General features: G+C 40.5%; 1 protein-coding gene across 2 annotated transcripts in view; it reads left to right on the top strand.

Annotated features, from left to right (window-relative positions):
• Positions 1-24,012, top strand: part of IL1R2 (interleukin 1 receptor type 2) — a 146,155-nt gene that overhangs the window by 6,884 nt on the left and 115,259 nt on the right. For both annotated transcript variants that reach the window (XM_029604816.1, XM_029604815.1), the window contains exons 2-4: positions 6,708-6,792; positions 6,956-7,217; positions 15,435-15,615. In XM_029604816.1, coding sequence (XP_029460676.1) covers positions 6,708-6,792; positions 6,956-7,217; positions 15,435-15,615 — 528 coding nt within the window. The remainder of the gene's footprint in view (positions 1-6,707; positions 6,793-6,955; positions 7,218-15,434; positions 15,616-24,012) is intronic.

Genomic DNA, 24,012 nt, shown 5'->3' on the forward strand with positions numbered 1-24,012 from the left:
ACCACAAATCTTTGCAATACCTCATAGTCTGCTGGTATGGACAGTCTACCTCCATGACCTGTAGTGTCACTAAATCATTCTATCATAGGCGCTTCATTTTTCTGCCACCAAGGACCACCTGGGTTTATCCTCTTGCTGTTTTAGCTTCCACTGCCTGCTCCAAGGTGCATCTGGTGCATTCTATGCATCCACCATGAAAAAAGTTAGTGATATTCCCAAGCCTACCACTTTGGAGCTTCTTATCATGACTCCTAGTTCTAGAATTTCCTTTCCGTTGAAAAAGGTTTACTTATGCATTATTAATAATTTTCAGGTATTTGAATGACTCATAGTTCATTGACCTTTCCTCTCTTTTCATTTTCTCTCCTCTAGAGCATATATATTAAGGTGTTTAAGTATCATTTCATGTGACATTTTGAGCAGACTGCCTTCAGCTTGTCCTTATCTCTTTGGAAGTATGATCTCCAAAATTGTATACAATATTCTCAGTGAGGTCTCACCATCACCTTATTTTTTTATTTTTTTTTGCTGATTATGCCTCTCCCTATATACCCTAGTGTCATTTTGGTTATGCCACCACCTTATCACATAATTTTGCGACCTTGAGATCATCAGACACTATCGCCCAAGCTCTCTCTTCTAGTTGATGCACATCAGTATCTCATCCCTTATGTACTGTTCCCTTGGATTTTCACAACCCAAATGCATGACTCTACATTTCTTGCATTGAATCTTAACTGCCTTGAACTCAATCACTCCTTGAGCTTTCTTAGATCATTTTTTATTCTGTTTACTCATTCGGACGCATCCACTCTGTTACAGATTTTAACATCATCTGAAGACAGACGTTTCCTTCTAACCCTTCCACAATACTGCCCACAAAGATGTTAAACAGAATCAGTCCCAGGACAGTTCACTGAGGCACTCCGCAAACCACTTTTCTTTCCTGAGAGTGAAATCCCTTTACTATGACCCTCTGCTGTCCATCACTCAACCAGTTGCTAATCTAGTCCACCACCTTGGCCATCCCCCACCCAGGCTGCTCAGTATATTAACCTCTTATATGGAGTAGTATCAAATGCTTTGCTGAAATGCAAGTACATCATGTCCAGTTTTGATCTAATTTTCTGGTTACCTAATCAGAAAATGTCTGATTTTTTTTTTTTTAACATGGTCTCCTTTGGGTAAAATAAGGCTGCCTTGAATCCTGCAACCCACTTATTCAAGACACTTCACTATCCTTTCCTTCAGTAAAGATTCCATTGATTTTCCAACCACAGAGGTCAGATTAATTAGCTTGTAGTCTACATCCTCCTCCCCATTACCACTTTTATGAGCGTAGCCTTGTCTTCAAAGGCCTAGTAAAAAACAATTATGCTAGAATCTCTCTGTGCCTTCCTAATATCATAGGATATATCTCACCAGGCCCTATAGCTCTGTCCATTTTTCAGTTCTGCTATTTCCATGTAAACCCTTTCTATTATTCCTGTCATCTATCATCCTTCTGAAAAGTCTCTCTCCACCTTGCTGACTTTGATTCATGGCTTTCCATCTTTCTCAATCCATTTTCTCTTACCCTTATTCTTGGGGGCTTTAACCTCCATGTTGACCCCTCTGACTCTTTTGCATCAACGTTCCTCACCTTAATCTCTTCATTTGACCTCGGACTATTCTTTACTGCTCGCACTCACTAGTATGCCCACTATTTTGACCTAATCCTTGCTTCCTACTGTAGTCTTTCGAGCTTCTCCACTTTTGTTATTCACTACTTTGATCATCATTTGATAACTTTCACTTTTAATCACCCTCTCTCGCAGTCTCATCCAATCACCACTAACATCTTTAGGAATATCCAGGCTATGGACTACAGCATTCTCTCTAATACTCTTCATCTCAATACTCTCTTCTACACCCTTGTTAGATTCTGTTGATAAGTCAGTTCTTTAGAAGACTATACTCTTCCTCCACCCCTCCCCATCCTGTGTGGCATGCCAAACCCGATCTTGGCTCACCTCCAGAGTTTGCTTTCTACATTTCTATGCTTTCTCTACAAAACCATTCCAGCTGAAAATCCCAGTCCCATGCTGCCTTTATTTATTTATTTAAAGGTTTTTTATATACCGCGGAACGTTTCAAACATCACCTCGGTTTACAATGAATAATAATTTAGCAACAGGCTTTACAATCAATTCAGAAAGAACAAGCATGACTTGATTAATTTCAAGTTGATGTTCACCACCTTCTGGTCTGTTGTCATGCATGCCAAGCAAGATTATTTTGTCCATCTGACGAACACCTTTTCCTTCATCTGCCATATCTCTGTCTCCCTCACCTCCCTCAAACTGCCTCTGCCTCCATCCTCTTTTCACTCTCCGCCAAGGCTATGGTTAACTTTTTCCATGAAAAGATTGACAAGATTGATCATGAATACCAGATCACCTCCCCTTCTTTTGGCTCCTACTATATTTTTTTGAGAAATCATAGAGAGGAAACTGCCCATCTTATTTCCTCCAAGCTCACTGCTTATTTCTCTGACCCTTTTCCACCTGGCTTCTCAGTCCTATTTCCCATGCAATTGTCCCCTCCATCTGTTACATTCTCAATTTATCACTTGCCTTTTTGACTGTTCCCTCTTGCTTCAAGCATGCTTTGGTCATACTGCTCCTCAAAAAATCATCACTGGGACCCTACCTGTCCTTGCTAATGATCATCCCATCTCCCTTCTGCTTTGCATTTAAACTTCTTGAATGTGCTGTTCATCTCCACTGTCTTGATTTTCTTTTGTTCAAGGAATTCTGGATCTGCTCCAGTCTGGTTTTCCCCCTCTATATTCCACAGAAACTGCTCTCACCAAAGTTTCCAGTGACCTCTTTGTGGCCAAATGCTTTTACTCAGTACTCATTGACCTTGACTTATCTGTTGTTTTTGATACTGTTGATCACTATCTGCTCCTTGACACATTGTACTCACTATTGGATTTTGGGATTCTGCTTTATCCTGGTGTTCTTCTTACCTCTCCTATCATACTTTTACTTTATCCTCTGGTGGTTCTCCCTCTATTACTATTCTGCAACTTGCTGGTGTGCCTGTTTTTGGCCCTCTTCTCTTTTTTCTCAACAGTTCTTCCTTCTGTGCTCTGATCTTCTTCCATGGCTTTCAGTACCACTTTTATGCTGACTGCCAGATCTACCTCTCTGCACCAGAAATTGTACCACAAATCCAGTCCCAAATTTCAGCCTTCTTGTCTGACATCATCTCCTGGATATCCCACTGCCATCTTAAACTTAACCAAGACAGAAGTTCTGGTTTGCCTTTTCAAACCCGCTTCCCTTCTTTTTCTGTCTCTGTGGATGGTATACTCATCCTCCCGATATCCTCTGCCCATAACTTTGGGGTCATTTTTTATGCCTCCTTCTTCCCTTCTGTCTGCACATCCAGAACCTGCTAAAGCATGTCTTTTCTTCCTCTATAACCTCTCTAAAATGTGACCTTTCTTTTCTACGCATGCAAGTAGAACGTTCATCTATTCTTATCACCTCTTGCTTCTAGCTCTTTGTGGACCTCCTGATGAATCATCTCCACTGCAATCTATTAAAAATCTGACTGCATGACTTAACTTTAACATCATTATTACCATGTAACCCCCTCTTCTCAAGTCAGTACATTGGCTCCCTGTCCACTACTACATAGTGTTCAAGCTTCTCTTACTCACTTATAATTGCATTCACTCTGTGGCTCCTCCTTACCTATCTTCTGTTCTGTTTCCCTATGCCCTTCCTCGTGAACCCTGTTCATCGAGAAAGTCACTCTTATCTGTGCCCTTTTCCTGCTCCTCCAGTTCCTGACTTCATTTTCTACCTTGCTGTACCGAATGCTGGAATAGCCTTGCTGACTCATTGCGTTATGCTCCCCCTCTGGCCGTTTTCAAATCCAGTTTAAAAATTCAACTTCTTTGAAGCTGCTTTTAAATCCTAAGCACTTCTCTGTGAAAAATACACTCTTGTTAGACTCTTGCTTGTCATGAATGTTTGCCTTGACTAAGTTATAAGTTCCATGGAGCAGGGACTTTCTCTCCTGTATATCTGTACATAACTGTGTATATCTAACAGCACTATAGAAATGATAAAATAGTAGAAGTACTGTAAATGGTGTGGCATCTTCCCACTACCATATTTACCACTACCGACAATCTCCTGTCCTCCTCTAATCAGTAATTCAGTGAAATCTAAACAAAAGTATTTCCATCCTTTCCTTGTCATTTTCCACATATTCCTCCTTTTCTCCTGTGCCTTGTAGGCTCACCTCTGCTCATCTTTTATTCAGACATATCTGGAATAAAACTTATTACCTTTCTTTTTTTTCTTTCTTTGAAATGTTTATATTCTACCTATAGCGGACCATAGCTATCTTTTTTTTTTCCTGCTTCTGCCTTTGCTGTTCTGCATTTGATTTAGTTTGGGCAGATATTTGTTCCCATGATATGCTTTTTGAATGCAAATCTGTTTGCCCCTATTTTTTTTTTCAGCCACCTCTTTTGAAATCTTCTCTTCCAAACTATAATGCTATTAAAATACCTTGAATATCTAGCTAGTACACCGATATCCAACCTTATCAAACCCAAAGGTTACAACAAATTTAAAATACAATTCACAAAATTCAGTACCTAAAAATGCAGTTCATAGCATAGTACAAAAATTCAGTTTAAATGTAAAAAATGAATATATTAACATGTATGAAGACCACCTTTGCAACTTTCAATGGCAAATTCGATCCCCTCTAATCCTGTGGTGGTTACGCTGGATGCACTATGGAACTTGGTGGCCTCTATTGTTTTGGCTTCTGTCAATTGCTCTGCTAAAGATGACGCTGCTTCTTACCATTTAGATAACGCATATTTCTGCTTGTGAAGCTTTGAATAATCAATCTCAGGAGAGATTTTCCTTGATGGAGCAAGATATTTCTTCACAAAATATTCAAACAGTGATTATTAAGGAGAGAGGTGGAATTTGTTGAAAACCAATTACGCCATCTCCATTTAAAATTTCTTAACTTTCCTAGGGTGGTCGGTGAATCCTCTTGAGTTACCTTAAAGAGATATTTTCTTGAGGAATTAAAGATCCCTCTAGAAACTGTTCCTCCTTTGAATAAAGCTTGTTTCTTGTCCTCTGGGAATCGGCAGAGGCCAGCAGAAACCTTAGAGTTTTCATCTTTCCTAGTATCCTCTAATTTTGAAATTTTTTAAAGAATTACTTTAATGATATTATTATTTATTTTTTTTTTAGGAATCTGATCTCAGTTTTGTTGTGGAGTTTCTTTAGAAATATAAATGTTTTGTTTATGGATTCTGGTATCTGGATCTCTCTTATAATACTCAAGGGCTTTCTCACATTACACAGGAGTTCTTGGCTTTAGGCGCTATTTTTACATTAAGATACCCTTGTAAATGTTGTGAAATTGTGTGGTGATAGTTGTATCTTTTTTGTTCAAGAACAGTTGCAAATTTTTGTAAATTCTAGGAAAACTATTATGGCTTCAAGACCCTTAGCAAGGCCAGCTAATTAGAAGTTAAGTGTTCGCAGGATAAATTGTGCTGTAGCAGTTAATTTGTTTTGTTTTTTTTAATGGAGTTCCTTTTTTCTCTCTCCTATTTGCTGCTCCTCATATTTCTTTTTCTTTTTTTTTTTGTGGACTAAAGAGAATTTTTCTTGAATTATTTGTTTTTCGATTAATGTAATATGCTCGTATTTCTGTGCAATGTTAATTATTTGTAAAAATTAAAAATGTAATAAAGTTAAAAGTATGAAAATATTATCTTGACCTTTCCCCAGAGTAGTCAATATTACAATATTCATTTATAGTGCTCATTAAACAAGATCAATATAGATCAGCAGTACAACATAGTATGGTGAAGTATAATGGCACAATCAGTGCCACTTGCACTGTTAACCTTCACCTTGGATAGTTACTTCTGTATAAACAGTGTAACAGAATGGTTCAACTTGAAATAGAATTAATTTTTTCATGATTATATAGCTTATGAGTAATTTAAGATGCATCATCCACACAAATGTAAAATAAGTTCCACTTATTTTAGGTTCATTGTGCTGTGATTGTACATCACATGTTTACAGCTATGCCTCATCCATTACTCATGATTTCTTCTATTTTTCTGCAAATCAGACTTGGCCTGAAGCCAGCAAAATTAGCCCTGATTTTGCCCATGGATCTAGGCAACTTTATTCTCAATTATATCTCTAGGCATTCTATGAGCTTAGGCTTGACAGAAGAGGAGCTCGATGTAGGAGAAGTCGGATGATGGAGGATGAGCCATGGTATCAAGTTCAACAGGGTGGCTGAATAACCCAGTTGTTGGAGCAATAAGACATGTAGGAAGCAGACATTTCAAGAATGAATATAAGGGCTCGCTTGCTTATTGGCAGGGACAGGGAAAAAGTGAGAGGTAAAAGAGGTATTGATAGGATATAATTCTGAGAATGCTGAGAAGGCGGAACGTGCTTAAAATATCAAGTCATAAGGGGAAATCTTAAAGTTGGAGGCAGAGAAACATACATTACCTCCTCATAGTATATACAATTATGGCATATTTGTAATAGCATTTGATGTCTTTGGGGGATGTTTCTTGCATCTGCATGTTTAAAGAGCTGTTTGTTTTGTTTTTTTTCTCCATTTCCTATTTCAACTAAAAGAGAACACTGTGCTTCCTATTTGCTGCAGTCAGCATATATCTTCAGGATACAGCTGCTTTCAGAGTTCATCGCTTGAACAAGACAGGTAAGAGGACTTACACGAGAACCAAGATCTATTAAAACTGAATGGAACGTCTTTGAAAGAAAAAAAAAAACGAGTTTTTAAAGTTTTTTTTTTTCTGTTGAATGAATGTTTATCTTATCTTTTGAACAAAAAGATAACAAAAGAACTTCTGTGGTTGCTTTAGAAAAGTGCCAGGAGAGTTTCGTGCACTTTAAAAACTACTGTGTCCAACAAGGAGAACCCACCGTGCTGAAATGTCCCATCTTCCGATATCAACACTTGAAACTCAACAAAGGTTCCAACCTCAGCCTTCATCTGACCTGGTATAAAAACGACTCTAAAATTCCAATCCCTGAAGTGGAATCTAGGATGCAGGCGCGAGAAGATTCGCTTTGGTTTGTTCCAGCAGCAATGGATGACTCTGGACACTATGTCTGTGTGCTAAGGTATGCATATGAATGAACCTCGGATGCTTCTAAGGAAGCAGATCAGGATGTTAAAGACAGTCATTCTCAATTTGCAGTTACTGAAGAATCACGGGCCTCCTGATAGCTTTGGAAGGCTAATATTTTAAGGAATATGGTGTATAGCATTTCTAATCAACACAAACCTTTAAATGATTCAGTTAAAATAAATATCCATAAAACTATGGTCACTCTTGCACATCTTCATACCTAGAGAAAGAAGGAGAGAGAGAATCTGACTAATTTTGGGTTTGATTAAATTACTTATTTGTTCCTTGATTTGAACAATTAATTTCATCCCATATTAAAAAAAAAATGGATTAAAGGGCTTGTGTATCTTAGTAAAGCCATGTAAGTCCCAATATTTGGGTTTTTAGACTGGCCCCAACTCTCTCATAAAACATAGTAGCCTTGCTGACCTTATATGCAGTGTTACTCTTCTGATGGCACTAATGTCTGGAACTGGATAAAGGAAGCACAATGATTGGGCCAAACTTGATTTCAGCTTGAACTAAGGGCAAGAAGCAATATTGCTTTTACACTTCATCCACCACACTGTCTTGTTTGAATGCTGTCAAACACTTCTAGAGCAAACCTCCATAGGAATCAATGGAAGGGAGTGGGCAGTGGAGTGCCTCAGGGATCTGTACTGGGACACTTACTTTTTAATATATTTATAAATGATCTGGAAAGAAATACAAGTGAGGTAATCAAATTTGCAGATGATACAAAATTGTTCAGAGTAGTTAAAATCACAAGCAGATTGTGATAAATTGCAGGAAGACCTTGTGAGGCTGGAAAATTGGGCATCTAAATGGCAGAAGAAATTTAATGTGGACAAGTGCAAGGTGCTGCATATAGGGAAAAATAACCCATGCTATAATTACACAGTTAGGTTCCATATTAGGTGCTACTACCCAAGAAAGAGATCTAGACGTCATAGTCATATGAAACTTGAATTTTAGTCAAATCAAATAGAAAGGACATATTTTACCTTTTATACTATTTATATTGAAAGCCCTTCGTTACAATTAATCTAAATTAGAGTAGAGATATATTGTCATTTTAAAATAACATAGAAACACCGAAAATTTGTTTTGTTATAATTTTAAACTTTCATTTTTACCATCTTAGCATGTTCTAGGATGTTTTGAAAATTGCCTACCCCCATGTGAACCAGTCTGCATTTGGCAAGGCCATATTCATAATTTCATTTCTACCTCATCTTTTGGTCAGCTACTGGGCTACAAAACTGCAGGTGTCACGTGGTTTTCCCCGTAGCCTGACAGGGATCAGAAGCAGTAATTTTTCCAGGGGGTAGAGCAACCCCTCTAATTCTACCCCCAGTATGTGGACGTTTGACAGGTTTGCGTTTCCTGAAGTAGTGAGCACAGCAATAGTCACCCCTATAGTACCAAGATGGTGGTACTGTTTGCCAGCAACACAATATACCGTTGCTACTGCCTGCAGACAGGACACTGGTATCGCAGTTCAGTTCAGATGTGAATATCTCAATGTCTACTGGGAATCTGAGCAGAGTCTGTGTTCCAATGCTATTACAGTACTACTTAGGAACGCCACCTTCTCGATGGTTACCCTCCAGCATTACTGGATACACCAGGCATCTGACAACTAGATCATGAACTTATAAAACAATCATCAGTTATGGTGGACGTAAGACCTTGATCACTATTTCTTGTGACGATATGGAAGATTTTCCAGTAAGACTTTTTTTTTTTTAAACAAATATTTTATAAATTCACCAGTGATGCAAGCAACATGCCGAAATGTGGCTATGTTGGATTTTTAATTTTTTGGGGGTTCTTTTGTGAGTTTTCTTATCTTTCATGGTACCAGTTTTCTACGAAGAAATGTTATTTTAGTTAGATTAGGATTGTTCACTTGTTTCTATCCCCATCACTGCTCTCTTACTATCATGTATCCCAGTTTCCCGCACACTTGGTACACACAAATATGTTTGAGTATAGTGGCATGAGGCAGTGAAATGATTGATTGTGTTTCGAAGTGTGCTTTGTTTCTTGTCCTTAATTTGAGTTGCAATTTTTATTCATTTTATTTAAAAGTTCTTGTTAACTGCCTCCCTGACCCATATGGACCTCCCAAAGCGGTATATAGCAAAATTTTAATTACAATAGAAAAACATTATAACAGATGTTCAGAGCTCTCCTCCTGCCTGATTCCAGATGCTGGTGATATCAGGAGTAGAGATGTGTGAAGCACTCAGCCTGACTTGTCTGACAGGAAAGTCCATTGACTTTTTACAGATGGATCTGGAGAAAATCTGGAGGGGGGAAATAAAAATGATTCCTTCCCCTACCCGCCAAAGAAAAGAACAATCTGAGGCCAATCCAAAAACTACTGAAATCGTAGAGCCCAAGTAAATTTCTGAAGATTCAACAACATCTGAGAATTCTATTCAAAGTCATCTGAAAAATTTAGTGGGGTTAAAAATTTTATGGAAACATCTGCAGATTTTTTTCAAGCCTATTTTTTTTTTTTTTGAGCATTTGCACATCTCTAGTCAGAAGAACGATTTTGCATGTCAGGAAAGGCATAACAAGACTCTCATGCATATTGCACGGACATTGATGATGTACTAGGCGATGAAGAGTGAAGGGGATAGGGCTGGCATACGAAACACTGGGACCGAGAGCTGAAACCAAGCACCGAGTTCAGCCAGTTTCAGGTGTCCTGATGCTCTGCCTCATTCAGCTTTGCCAAGGGGGGCGGGGGACGACACTTGTGGTGCTGGAGTCTTGCGCAAGGCTCCGCTTGCTACCTGAGAAAAATCGACTGAGATAGTTATACTAGGGTATCTGAGCCACATTTTTATTAACAGATTTGAAAATGTCTGCAAAGGTCAACAAAAATCTGCTGGAAAGTTTTATATGGCTCTAAATTACTATATATATATCTATATATATATATATCTCAATAAATAACCTGTCTATGGTTCTAAAATAAATCGCCCATTCAGAACCTTGATTTACTTAATTTCATAATAGTGGAAATGGCTAAGAGGAAAGAGATTAGAAAAAAAATCTTCATGCAGCAAGAAGGAACTAAATACCAGAACAATCAGAATCTTAAAGATTTTGTCTTTCACTTTCAAAGAATTATTTTCTTGCTAGACTTCTGAGTCGTCTCCTGTGCACATCTCAGTTCTGCACAAGAGTACATGTCTGTGGCCTAGACCTTAACAGCTTTTCTTTTCTTTTTGCAGAATGAGAAATAATTGCCATTTGCTGAATATCTCTTGATATGCAGCCATTTGAATGAGTCTCTTTAAAGTTATTTTTGTGGAATTTGTGCCTTGGTGACTTACAAACTGAGATTATTAGAAATGATTTAGGAAGCAAAATCACTCAGTAGCATCAAATTATACCTTTTTGGATCCAAAATATTTAATCCACATATGCTCTGGGTCCAGTTGTATCCCTCATTTCCCTTACCCTTTTCCTTTGCTTTAAATGGCAGAATGAAAAATTCGAGTATTAGGGCCATGGTGTGGCACATTATGATAGCGGACTTGTTTTCCGTTATTTTGCGGCTTAAAAAATGACAACTGAAATCTGAGAAACCAGCAGCAGGAAAACTGGAACTGGTTCAGCAAGATGGATGAATCAGAACACATGTGCAGGGCTAAAAAGTTAATTTCAGTTTGTTTACTCGTTTCATTTATTTAATATCAAATCAGGTCGGTTTCCATAGGTTTTCATAGGTCACAGTCATTTGTTTGCTTTGTTTTAATTTGAAAAAAAATCTGTTTCTTCATTTGTTTCCCTTTACAGACAATGGGGGAAGCAATGCAATCTGTCTAGGGCTCCCAGATTTAGGTTTTCTAATAATTTCTAATGAAACTGGTGGATAGACCTCATCAGAAGGGTGAAGGCATGCCAATGCAACAAGCCTGTCAACGTGGCATGAACAGCCCAAGGATCCACAATGTGGCAAAATGGTACAAGCATTGGCAGGAGTTCTCCAAGGCACCATCAGAGGAGCAAAGCAGAACACCCCAAGGCTCCAAAATTTGGGCAAAGAGTACCAACAGTGCCACGAACCCCCGCAAGGCTGTATGAGAGAGGCAAAGCAAGACTAAGTGTGACATGAAGAGCTCAAGGCACCATGAAAGGGAAACCAAGCACCAAAAGAGGCAGGAAAGCCCCTACAGCAGTGACAGAGGGTCAAAACAACATAGAGAGTGGCATGAAGACACCAAAGCATTATGAGGTGAAAGAAGACACCCAAAATGGCAAGAACACCCAAAGGCTCCAAATGAGGCAAAGGGCACCAACCAAATTGGTACAAAACCCTAGGCATGGAGAAACCAGAGGAAATCCCTGGAGAAGGCCTGATGTTTCGGTATAGTATCAGGTGAAAAGAGTTGGTTCAGTATTAGGGTTGGTCTTCCCCTTTCCTGTGTATAATTTGATGCCCTGCCTTGTCAGTGTAATCTGCTTCCTCTACCTTCTCACTGGAGGTTAAGAGGCTACTGACTAGGGGCATCTTCCTTCACTAGTTATTTATTATCCTGTGATTCAGGGAATCTAGGACATGATACTGCAGAATCAGATTTGTAAATACTGCCTTCATTACTCGAGAAGCAATAATAATGGAGGAGCATGGTCCTGATTTTGGATGTTGTACTTCTGCTGCCTCTGCCTTATTCTGTTAGTCAAAAGCCAAATAGCAGATGAAATCAGTAGTCATAGAACCGTAAGGGAATGGAGTCTGAAGACAAAGTTTAAGATGGCATGAAACTATTAAATTAACTGGGTAAGGCTTGTGTAAAGCATCAGATTGTCAGGGCAAGATGAAGTTTCAGCAAGCAATTGAATCTTTATGGGTAGAAATCACTTGTGAGTTGGAGAAAAGTATAGCAACAGGAGTATGCTACCATCCATGATGAGACAGACAGTGAAATGCTAAGAGAAATTAGGGAAGCTAACCACATTGAAAGTGCAGTAATAATGGGATATTTCAATAGCCCCGATATTGGCTGAGTAAGTGTAACATCAGGACACATTTAGAGAGAGAAACTTCCTGGATGGAATAAATAATAGTTTTATGGAGCAATTGGTTCAGGAACCAATGAGAGAGGGAACAATTTAGATTTAATTCTCAGTGGAGTGCAGGAATTGGTGAGAGGGGTAATGGTGGTGAGACAGCTTGGTGATCCCACCACAAACGTGCAGCTACAAAGGTTGAGTGTACATTTTATTTTATTTTTTTTAACAGTCTTAGAAGCGCAATCCAGATGTATTCCATGCATTAAGAAAGGTGGGAGGAAGGCCAAACAATTTCCAGCATGATTAAAAAGTGAGGTAAAAGGCTATTTTAGAAAAAAAAAAATCCTTCAAAAATTGGAAGGGTCCAGCAGAAGAAAATATTATAAAGCATAAGCATTGGCAAGTTAAATATAAAACATTGATAAGATAAGTTAAGAGAGAATTTGAAAAGAAGTTGACCACTGAGGCAAAAACTCATAATAAAAACTTTAATAAAATATATATCTGAAGCAGAAAACCTGTGAGGGAGTCGGTTGGACTGTTAGATGATTGAGGGCTTAAAGGGGCACCTTGGGAAGATAAGGGTATTATGGAAAAACTAAAGAAATTCTTTGCTTCGATGTTTACTGAAGAGGTTGTTGGGGAGATACACATTCCAGAAACAGTTTTCAAGGGTTATGATTCAGATGAATCACGGTGAACCTGAGAGTTTTAATACAGACTGACAAACTGAAGAGTATTAAATCACCTGGACCAGATTGTATACACCCCAGAGTTCTAAAAGAACTAAAAAATGAAATTTCAGACCTATTACAAGTAACTTGTACCCTATCATTAAAATCATCCATTGTACCTGAAAACTGGAAGGTGGCCAATGTAACCCCAATATTTAAAAAGGGCTCCAGGGGTGATACAGGAAACTATAGACCAGTGAGCCTGACTTCAGTGCTGTGAAAAATCACAGAAACTGTTATAAAGAATAAAATCACAAAACATTTAGAAAGACATGGTTTAATGGGACATAAACAAAATAGATTTACCCAAGAGAAGTCTTGCCTCACAAATCTCCTACATTTTTTTTTTTGAAGGGGTGAATAAACTTGACACAAGTGAACCAGTAGATGTGGTGTATTTGAATTTTTGGAAGTTGTTTGACAATGTCCCTCACGAGAGGCTTCTAAGAAAACTAAAAAGTCATGGGATAGGAGGTTATGTCCTTTTGTAGATTGCAAACTGGTTAAAAGACAGGAAACAGATTAAATGGTCTGTCTTCACAATGGAAAAAGGTAACAGTGGAGTGCCTTAGGGATCTGTACTTGGAATGGTGCTTTTTAATATATTTAATGAACCAAAAAGTGAAAGAATAGAATATATAACACACAATTGCAATCTCACTCAAGGTATAATATCTTGGAAAATGTAACATGATTCACGATTTAAAAGTTGTGGGTGACCTTCATATTGCACTTTTCAGGCATGAATATTTTCGAGTTCCTGATAGATTAAAGTATAATCATTGGTCAAAGTAATGTGTCCCACTGTTGAAATTGTAAACCATCAATAGTGAAAGATTTCTTAATATTTTCTTTTGCAAGTAAAAAGTACTAGTAATTAAATGTATCTTGAGTATGCTGTATTCGAAGGCAGCAGCAATGAATTTTGGGCGCTTGTGCACACAGACAGACCTATTTGGTCTTAGCCTGTGCAATCTTTAATTATGACCCAATGTTTCGGATAAACATTCTTCTTCAGGAGATCAAAATTACTTTTGTGTCTCTATGTTGAACTGCTTGATTAATGATAGCATATTAAGATTTTCACCAGATATGAAAATGAGTCGGACACCGAGCAAAAAAAACAACTGTTCTATAGCAATTGTGCTTTTAAAGAGAGACTATTCTCCTCTTCCCTGATTTCCTCCTACAGTAGCACAGCAAATATTTCAATTGTAAAAAAAAACAACAAAAAAAACCTCAAACTAAAAGTGTAGAGAATGAATTATGACAAAAACCAAACTTTGTTTTCAAGTTATGTTGGTGTTTCATTTTACTAGCTATTACCCTAAAAGTAACTTGAGAGCAGAATGACAATGGGAGCAAGAATCCATGTGGGAAATGTTTCCGAATAAAAACAAGTCCATCTTTATTTAAAAAAAAAAAAAAAGTAAGACTTAACAGAAGATAATTTTCAAAACCATTTATGCAGGTAAATTGACTGTCTGAAAATTGCCCTTCAATATGGCTAAAAGTATGTGTGTCATTCTACTTTACCCTCAGACCTTGCCTCAAAGTGAACAGATAGAAATTGCCCTTTAAAAATATTCTAATTTGTGTTTAAAAATGGAGTACACAGAAATGAAAATTTTGTTGCCTCTGCATTATGGAGCTAATTTTCAAAGGAAAATGAAAATGTAACGTACTATCGTAGCAATTTTAAAAAGCCCATTTACCTGCATCTAACATGGGTAAAATCCTATTGACAATTCAATAGCATATTTTATAGCAATATTCAAAGGCTGAATTTGTCAATAGGCTTTATCCATGTTAAGTGCACTTAATGGGGGTAAACAGGCTTTTAAAATGGCTACGATAGTATGTTACATTTACATTTATATTTTTCTTTGAAAATTACCCTGTAAGTGCATTCAGGGTTTTCAAACTGCTAACATAAGGTTATAATTTGGAGGGGGGGGGGGGGGGGGGGGTGGATAATATACTGTTAACCAGATCCTCTGTTGGTACAATGTTTGGTTAGGCAGAATTCAAAGTTCAGGATAATTCTTTCAGCAGCTGGCAAGATTGCATAACCAAGGGATGGTTAGTTTCTGGGTGAATCATCCCAATAATTTTGTGCAGTAGCCAAGTGTGCAACCAAAATTATTTTTAACCAATAACACTCAGCAGATGCAGCCTGAAAGTTACAGAGCTGTCTTCTACCGCCCTTCTCGTTGTCATGCAGCGACATTAATCACTAAAGGTATATTTTTAGGAACATGATATATCCCTTATTAGAATGAACCAAGAATTTGATATAGTCAGGCCTGCCATTTTATGTGCTGTGTAGAAATGAGATTATATTTTTATCACAATCGTGACTGTTCTTTTTTTTTTTTTTTTTTTGAGTAATGTATCTATATCTAAACTGAAAATGTCTTGATGTTTACTTTCAGGAATTCATCATTTTGCATTGAAGTCACAATTTCTTTAACAGTTGTGAAGAGCAATAATGCTGCCCTGCGTGATATTGCATATCCACATAACGCTTTCACCTTGACCAATGATCAGCTCGTTTGCCCTGACTTAAGTGATTTTGTTACAAAAGATACAGACCTGGATCTCAGGTGGTATAAGGTACAACTTTAACTTATTCTTTTCATTATAAAGAATATGCTGCCAGTGAAGGCACTCCATATAGTATCTACAATATAATATGGGTTGTTGTTGGTGCATTTGTGTATTGCGTTTACACAAAGCATGCAATACATTCATACATCAAAGGGCAGGTCTAGATAAATTAGATTTTTTTTTCTACAATGGGAATTTCATAAAGCCCGGTTTGCACATTCCTTTCTGAATTCAACGACAGCACTGGGATTAATATTGCTGTTTTTGTGAAAAGAATTCATGGTATATTTGATGTTCAGGAATATGCAGGATCTTGGTTTAATATATCATTTGAAAGACAGCAATAAAAGATCAGCTAATAAGTTGTAGAGGGATACCATTTTTTTACTGGAGTAATTTTAAGACATATTTGAATAGCTTCCCAGAGTTATTCTCCTTTCATCGGGTTAATGCAAAATGATGAAGGGAGCATTGCTGTCAAAAGCTAGTGTGGGAAAAAAAAATGTATTCAACCAGGCCAGTTGCCAACTGTTAGTTTACTGACCCTTATTTTTATGTCCTTATGTGGATTAACATGGCAACCACCCCTTTATACACTCAGTAGCATAGACACTGTATGCCTAATACTGTGCTGAGGCATTTGCCCTATTCAAGGACAGAAAGGAAAAAGTGCCTACTGATAAACCTCAAACCCCGTTTTCCTGCAGCATTCACTGCACTTTCAAGATTTTTCCACATTTAAGTACTATCCATGCCAAGCCCTGTCTAACTTGAGATCTTGTGGGGGACCAGATTCTCAAGCAGAATGGCTGCAGCCGTGCTATCCATTTTATCCTCTTCATTAGGCTATCACTATCCTAACTTTAAAAGGTTCATCTTCCTTTCCGAATCTTTCATTAAGAGACTGAAAGGATAAGAAGGAGGCACTCGAAATGTTGTTTTCTCTTAACAACCTCAACCAATACGGCATGTAGATTCCTCCTAAATTTATGCTGAAAGTTACCGCATACCAGGCCCTGAAAACATGTTTGCAATGCAAGAGATGTGGAAGAAAAACGCTTCTGTGTTTCCTTCAGGGGCTCTGACCTCATTATAATTACAGAAATGCTTCACAAATCCTTAGCCAGAAAGTACAATAAATGACCCATTGTCTCCTTTGTTGCCTCGCTCCTACATTATTTAGACTTCTATGAGCTTTCAATTAGGAAACCTCTCGCAATTTCACTGCCTTGTTAGCAGCTCCAAGGTCACTCATCTTTCTCTGCCCCTTATGCCATCTTTTGGGTCTGATGGTACTGATGGGGAAAATGCTTAGGGGTAGATTTTTAAAAACTGCGCGATCGTGTACTTTTGTTTGAGCAGCAGGTGCAAACAAAAGTACGCTGGATTTTATAAGATACGCGCATAGCCGCGTGTATCCTCTAAAATCCTGGATCGGCGCATGCAAGGCTGCCGATTTTGGGCAGCCGGTGCGCGCCGAGCCGCGCAGCCTGCCTCAGTTCCCTCCGCGGCCGCTCTGAAATCAGAGCGGCCTCGGAGGGAACGCTCTTTCGCCCTCCCCTCACCTTCCCCTCCCTTCCTCTACCTAACCCACCCCCCCGGCCCTATCTAAACCCCCCCCTTACCTTTATCCATGGATTTACGCCTCCCGGAGGGAGACTTAAATCCACGCGCGCCAGCGGGCTGCTGGCGCGCCGAGACCCGACCCGGGGGCGGTTCCGGAGGGCGCAGCCACGCCCCCGGAACGCCCCGGCCCGAAACCACGCCCCCAAAACGCCGCGTCCCGCCCCCGACACGCCCCCGTCCAAAAACCCCGGGACCTACGCGCGTCCCGGGGTTCTGCACGCGCCGGCGGCCTATGGAAAATAGGCGCGCAAGGCCCTGCTCGCGTAAATCCGCCCGGATTTACGCGAGCAGGGCTTTTAAAATCCCCCCGTTAGTGTACAAGGACCCGAATTGTGTTCTATATTTTCATGCTTCCTATTCACTGCAGTCCTCATGTTAACTGAGATAAATTTGAAATGTGTGTGTTATATGAATTTTCTGTACGTGTGAACAAAAGTGTTTGAAACTCCAGCTGGAATGCATTTCATAAAGACTCTGCTAATGCTTGGTTTCCCCTTCTAGTGCTGATGTGCACCCACCTTACCTCGCTCTGTACGAATAGAGTACTTGTTAACGGAAAGCCTCCATCAATAATGAGGTCCATTTTCAGCTGCTGTGCGTCTCAACAAGTTAGCCAGGTATATTCAGTGGTGCAGCCATGCCACTGAATATACCCAGCTATCTTAGTTAGCCAGAGAAGTTTATCTGGCTAACTTTAGGACAGATCAGCGACACAACCAGAACTAGCCAGATAATGTATCCATGTTAAGTGCACTTCATGGGGGTAAATGGGCTTTTAAAATTGCTACAATAGTATGTTATCCAGCTAACTCCCCAGAATGCCCCGACTTACCCGGCTAAGGCCTAGATTCATCATTCTGCTATAAATATATTGCAGAATGCTATATATATAGCAGAATGATGAGCCGCGACCAGAAAAGGGATGAGGAGGGGGCGATAGCGTGCAGCCGGCTGCATCATGGCAGTGCGGTTTCGCCCGCCGTGGAACGGCCGTGCCACACACTATATCGCCCCCACAGCGCCACGGAAAAGGTTGGTGTTATTTCCGGCGATAATGTGTAAAACATTAACTCCCGCCGCACTCCTGGGTCTTAACCCCGCCCACACTCCTCCCCTTCCCCTCATTTCAATAATACCGCCGCGGTGTGGCAGTATTCGCGTGCAGTAGGGCGTTATCGCGTGCGGTAAGGCCCTAACGCACGCAGTAAGGCCACATCGCATTTTGATAAATGACCCTGCAAATTCTTACCGGATGAGTGGCTGAAGGGGCCGTTTCTGCCACAGCTTTTTGAATAAGGACCTCAATGAGAAAAGAAGCTGACTTGAAATGTTAAAATAGCTAACTGATGATATTTTTAAGCAGGGGAAGGAAAGGGATATGGAAAAATCTGGGCTGAGGGTGAGAATTTTGTAGGGCATGTAAACATTTGGAAGAAAAAGCAGGAAGTGTGAAAACTGTTGTTGGAAAAATAATTGTTCTTGGCAGGATAAAAACTCGCATATAAATGTAAAACCTGACATGATATAAACATTGCCCAACAGTAAGTTAATGTGAGCTATTTATACTCCTCTCATGCTAAAAGAGCCTGAGACTGTTGGATCTTTGAGAATGGATTTTAAATTACAGGGTTATTCATACTTGCTTAAGTGCCATGATGTTACCCTGGAGCTATAGGGTAGAAGGAAGTTACTATGGAAGGTGAGACAGCTGAAAGAAACATCACAAAATAAAATATTAAGCCTGAGGATAGTTCAGAATGAAGTGCATCTTTGCCACCATGTTAAATAACATGCTTTATCTTTACTTGCCATGTAATAATACTGCAAAATTCACATGCAGACTTGGGAGATGCTACATAAAAATGATTTTCCCCAGGAGGAACCAAGACAAGTTATGTTATGAAACTGGTGGTCTCATGTAACTTTATGACGTTCAGAAATAACCCCATGCCATTACTGTTCTAAGTGTGCACATGCAGATAATAAATGAATGACCAATTTAGGTCTCAATATATTACAAATAGCAAACCTGTTTCAAGAGATGGAAAGTTCTAGAACAACGGCCATGATATGAAGTTTTGAGGGGGGCAGACTGAAGAGAAATGTCAGGAAATATTTTTTTTTGGTGCGATGTCCAGATGGTGGCCATGTAATAAGCACAGAAAATCCTTGTGAGTAATTTATTACCTTAATAAATTCCATCAGATATTCCGTAGATCGATCTTCCTCTGAATATGCTCTGCAAAAGTTACGTGATATTTTTATTTATTTATTTCTACTATGTTCTGCAATTCTAAACATATTATTGCGGATAACAATTTTTATAGCAAAATAAAAGCATTAAAATTAAACAAGATAAAACTATTGTAATACTTCTTTGCGATACCAATGTTTCGTAGCGTATCAATTAACTTATGACAAAAGGTGTCAAAAGCTGCTGATATATCAAGCTGGACAAGTATGCCTGATTTTTTTTTTTTTTTTTACTTTCCAGACTGAACTAAATCTCATCCAGTAAGGATGATGATTATGTCTCTGCCAAAACTCTTCCTAAAACCAAACTGTCACTTATCTAATATTTTATATTCCTCTAAAATCTCATCCAGCTGTGTTAAAACCCACTTTTCCAATAGCTTGGTTACAAAACATAAATTCGAAATAAGACGATAATTAGATAAATCAAGAGACTGCCAAATCCTTCTGCACTCGTCTTTCTTTTATTATAGCTATTTTCAAACACAATGGAATGCCACCATTTGTTAAGGAGAGATTAATAATTTGAATCAAATCTCCTGCCAAAATATCAATCTTATTTTTAATCAACAAAAAAGGGCATGGATCTAAACTACAACTAGCAACTCTTACCTTTCACATCATCACCTCCAAGCTTTTTTCTGGAAATTAAATTATTTAAATATTAAATTATTTAAAGAGTTACTAATCGAGCAGAATAATATATACTCTTTTTTAGTCTTAGATAATAAAGATCTATAAGATAATAAAAGTTTACAATACTTTTTATCAATTTTCTTTGCCACATTTTCTCAGCTTTTTTAAATTTTCTAAATTCACTTAAATTCGTAATGTGCCAAGATGCAGTCTTGCTACACAGTTTCATCTTTATACTTATTTATTTATTTATTTACTTATTTATCAAACTTTCTATACCGTCGTTCAGACATGCCAACACAATGGTTTACATATTTGAAAGAATTAAGTACAAGATTACAAAAGATAAAAGGTTAAACTTAATATTATTAACTAAAAGAATAAAATGCACAATTCTTAAGCATAAAGGTTTTCATAGATAGAGAATAAAATTGAGATTTTAACATAATTACTGCAGCTGCAACTATATCTGTTAGCAGTGTGGACCCTTGAGCCGGGACGAGAGTTGGAACCACCACCGAGGGACGGCCTCCGGTGGTTCTAGTCACCGGGAGGTGATACTGGAGGAGGAGACCCAGCTGGAACTTCAGCTATACCAGCCCTTTTTCCCCTCAGGTTGAGCCCTTGGGTGCTGAGGTTGGCAGGACTTAGGTGCGGGTCTCCTGGCGAAGCGGAGTCCAAGGAGAAGAAGAGGCGGCATCAGTTAGTCCGAGTCGAGGCTGGCGGAGATCAGTAGTGACTGTGGACAGTCCAGAAGTCAGAGCCGGCAGCGAACAGGCAGCACGATGAACCAGGCCGGAGACCAGGGCAGGCAGCGAACAAGCAGAGATGAGGAGGCAAGCCAAAGGTCAGGGCAGGCAGCAGAGAAGCAGATCCAGGGTACAAAACCGAAGTCAGAACCAGGAAGACATCCGAGGAGCCGGGGCACTGGGATCAGGAACAAGCAGGAACTCAGGATCAGGAACACTGGAATGCAGCAACAATGCACTCTCATGAGCGCAGGACCTGTTGCCAAGCGAAGAGCAGGGAACTGAGCCGGCCTTAAATAGTCCAGTATGATGATGTCATCTTCGGGGGTTGGGCCGAAGTTTCCTGCTGCTGTCCCTTTAAGTTGCAACGAGTCCTGCAAGCACGCGCCTAGAGGGGCACCCGCTGAGAGGAAGTTGGCGGCGTCCAAAGCCGTGTGGAGAGGACACCGCTGCACGATTCGGAGCAATGCCACCCCATGCCATTGGAGGGGGAGCCTGGAGTTTCTGCCTGCCGAGGCAGGTAAGTGCCAGGCCACGGGTTGCCATGGCTGGGATTCCCAACAATCCCCCCCCCTCTTATGCCCCCTCAGAGAAGGACTAGGCTTGCCAGGGTGTGCTTGATGAAATTGTTGGAGAAGGGATTTGTCCAGTATATTCGAGGTGGGTTCCCAAGTGTTCTCCTCTCATCCAAATCCTTCCCAGGAGATTAGGTATTTCCAGTGTCTGTGGTTGCATCTTACATCCAGTATGTCCTTGACCTGGTAGACCTGGTCTTCATCCAAGACTATGACCAGGGATTCTGGTGGTTTGAGGTGGAACACGGAGAGCACAAATGGTTTCAACAAGGAAACATGAAACCCATTGTGTATCTTCAAACAAGATGGTAGGCTCAGACAGTAGGAGACCAGACCCAGGTGTTTGTTTACAGTAAAGGGACCAATGCACTTGAAGGTGGATATGACGAGTGCTCACCCACACTTGATCTCCAGGCTTAAAGAGGGGAGCTGGGTGGCAATGCTTTTCAGCCCCTCTTTTGGCTGCCTCCACAGCCTGTTGGAGATTGGCTTGGGTGGTGTTCCAGAGTGAGTGGAGTTGTTGGGCAGTAAGCTGGGCTGCAGGAGAGGGCACCATGAGTGGTATGGGTAGCGATGGCACTGGTTGTCTTCCAAAGACTAGCTGGAATGGAGAGACTCCTGTCACGGAATGGGTATGCAAGTTATGGGAAAATTCTGCCCAAGGTAACAGGGTGGCCCAATCCTCTTGTCTGTTCCCAATGAAGGAAATTTTTTAGAGCCTGGTTAGTGTGTTCAGCCTGGCCGTTCTTCTGAGGGTAAAAAGCAGTTGTGAAGTCCAATTGTATCCTGAACGTCTTGCATAGGGAATGCCAATACTTCACTGTAAACTAGGACCCATGGTCTGAAGCTGTGTGTTGTGGAAGACTGTGGAGGTGAAAGATGTGTTGGGTGAATAGCTGAGCAAGTTCGGGTGCAGAGGGTAGCTTCGGAAGGGCAACGAAGTGCGCCATCTTTGAAAATCTATCGATGACCAACCAGATGACTTGGTTCCCACTGGATGGGGGTAGGTCCACCACGAAGTCAGGGGAGATATGTGTCCATGGCTCTTTGGGTACAGGCAGTGGTTGCAAGAGACCCCAGGGGCGATCTGGCAATGGCTTCTGCTGGGCACAGGTCGGGCAGGAGCTAACGTATGCCTGGACCTCACATTCCATCCGTGGCCACCAGTAGTAGCGGGATAAAAGCTCCAGAGTGCGGGCCCTTCCGGAATGGCCGGCGGTGAGTGAGTCATGGGCCCAGGACAGACCTACCAACAAGGCAAAGGGGAACAACTGTCTTTCCCAGGGGCACTGTACTGGTGGCAGTGAGGAGGACTTTAGCTGGGTCCAAGATGTACTGGGGGCAATGGGCGTGTCCTCCGTCTCATGGAGCCTGAAGAGGGTGTCAGCTCTGGCATTCCTTGAGGCATTCTGCAGTATGAAGTTGAAACGGCTGAAGAACAGTGACTGGCGGGGCTTTAAGCGTTGAGCTTGAATGAGAATACTCTAGGTTCTTGTGATAGGTATACACTGTGATGGGGTGCTGTGCGCCCTCATGCATTGCTGTCAGTCCTCGAACGCTATCTTAATTGCCAAGAGTTCTTTGTCCCTGATGCTGTAGTTTTTTTTCGACTGGTGCAAACTTGCAGGAAAAATAGGAGCATGGCAGTAGAGCCCTGTTGCTGGAATGCTTACTGAGGATGGCCCCTACCACAACGTCCGAGGCGTCTACCTCCACCACAAACGGGCATGAGAGGTCAGAGTGGAGGAGGCAGGGCTCATGAAAAAAGGCTTGTTTCAGCTCTTCAAAGGCTTGGAGCACCTCTGGGGGCCAGTGTTTGGCATCAGATCCTTTCTTCGTGAGGGTGGTTAGGGGTGCTATCATGTGCGAATACTGTGGAAAGAAGTGTCTGTAGAAATTGGCAAAGCTGAGGAAGTGCTGGAGAACACGGACCCCCACGGGACGTGGCCAATCCCAGATGCTAGCAACCTTCTCAGGGCCCATATGGAAGCCTGTAGTGGAGATGATAAACCCCAGGAAGGGAAGGGATTCCCGTTCAAAGAGGCATTTTTCTAGTTTGGCAAAGAGATGATGTTCTTTAAGCATTGTAGAATGTGGTGTACCTCCAAGCGATGAGTGGGTAGGTTAGAATAGATCAATACATTGTCCAAATAGACAATAACATTGGTGTGGAGCACGTCTCGGAAAACCTTATTCATGAGGTTCTGGAAGATTTCCAGTGTGTTACATAGGCCGAATGGCATTACTAGATATTCGTAGCGGCCATCATGTGTATTAAAGGTGGTCTTCCATTCGTCCCCAGGCTTGATGCGGACCAGATTGTAGGCCCCATGGAGGTCCAACTTTGTGAAGATCTTCGCTCCCTGAAGGTGGTCCAGAAGTTCCGGGATGAGCGGGAGTGGGTACCTGTCTCTGCAGGTAATAGTGTTGGGGCCTATGAAAAAGAACCCAGCGCCCGCCGGAGAGGTGAAGGGACGGATGAAGCCTCTATCCAGATTCTCACAAATGTATTGCAACATCGCCTGAGTCTCGGGGAGAGACAGAAGGTACACCCAACTGTGAGG

Source organism: Rhinatrema bivittatum, chromosome 5 (assembly GCF_901001135.1).
Source record: "Rhinatrema bivittatum chromosome 5, aRhiBiv1.1, whole genome shotgun sequence".
NCBI classification, from domain to species: Eukaryota; Metazoa; Chordata; class Amphibia; order Gymnophiona; family Rhinatrematidae; genus Rhinatrema; species Rhinatrema bivittatum.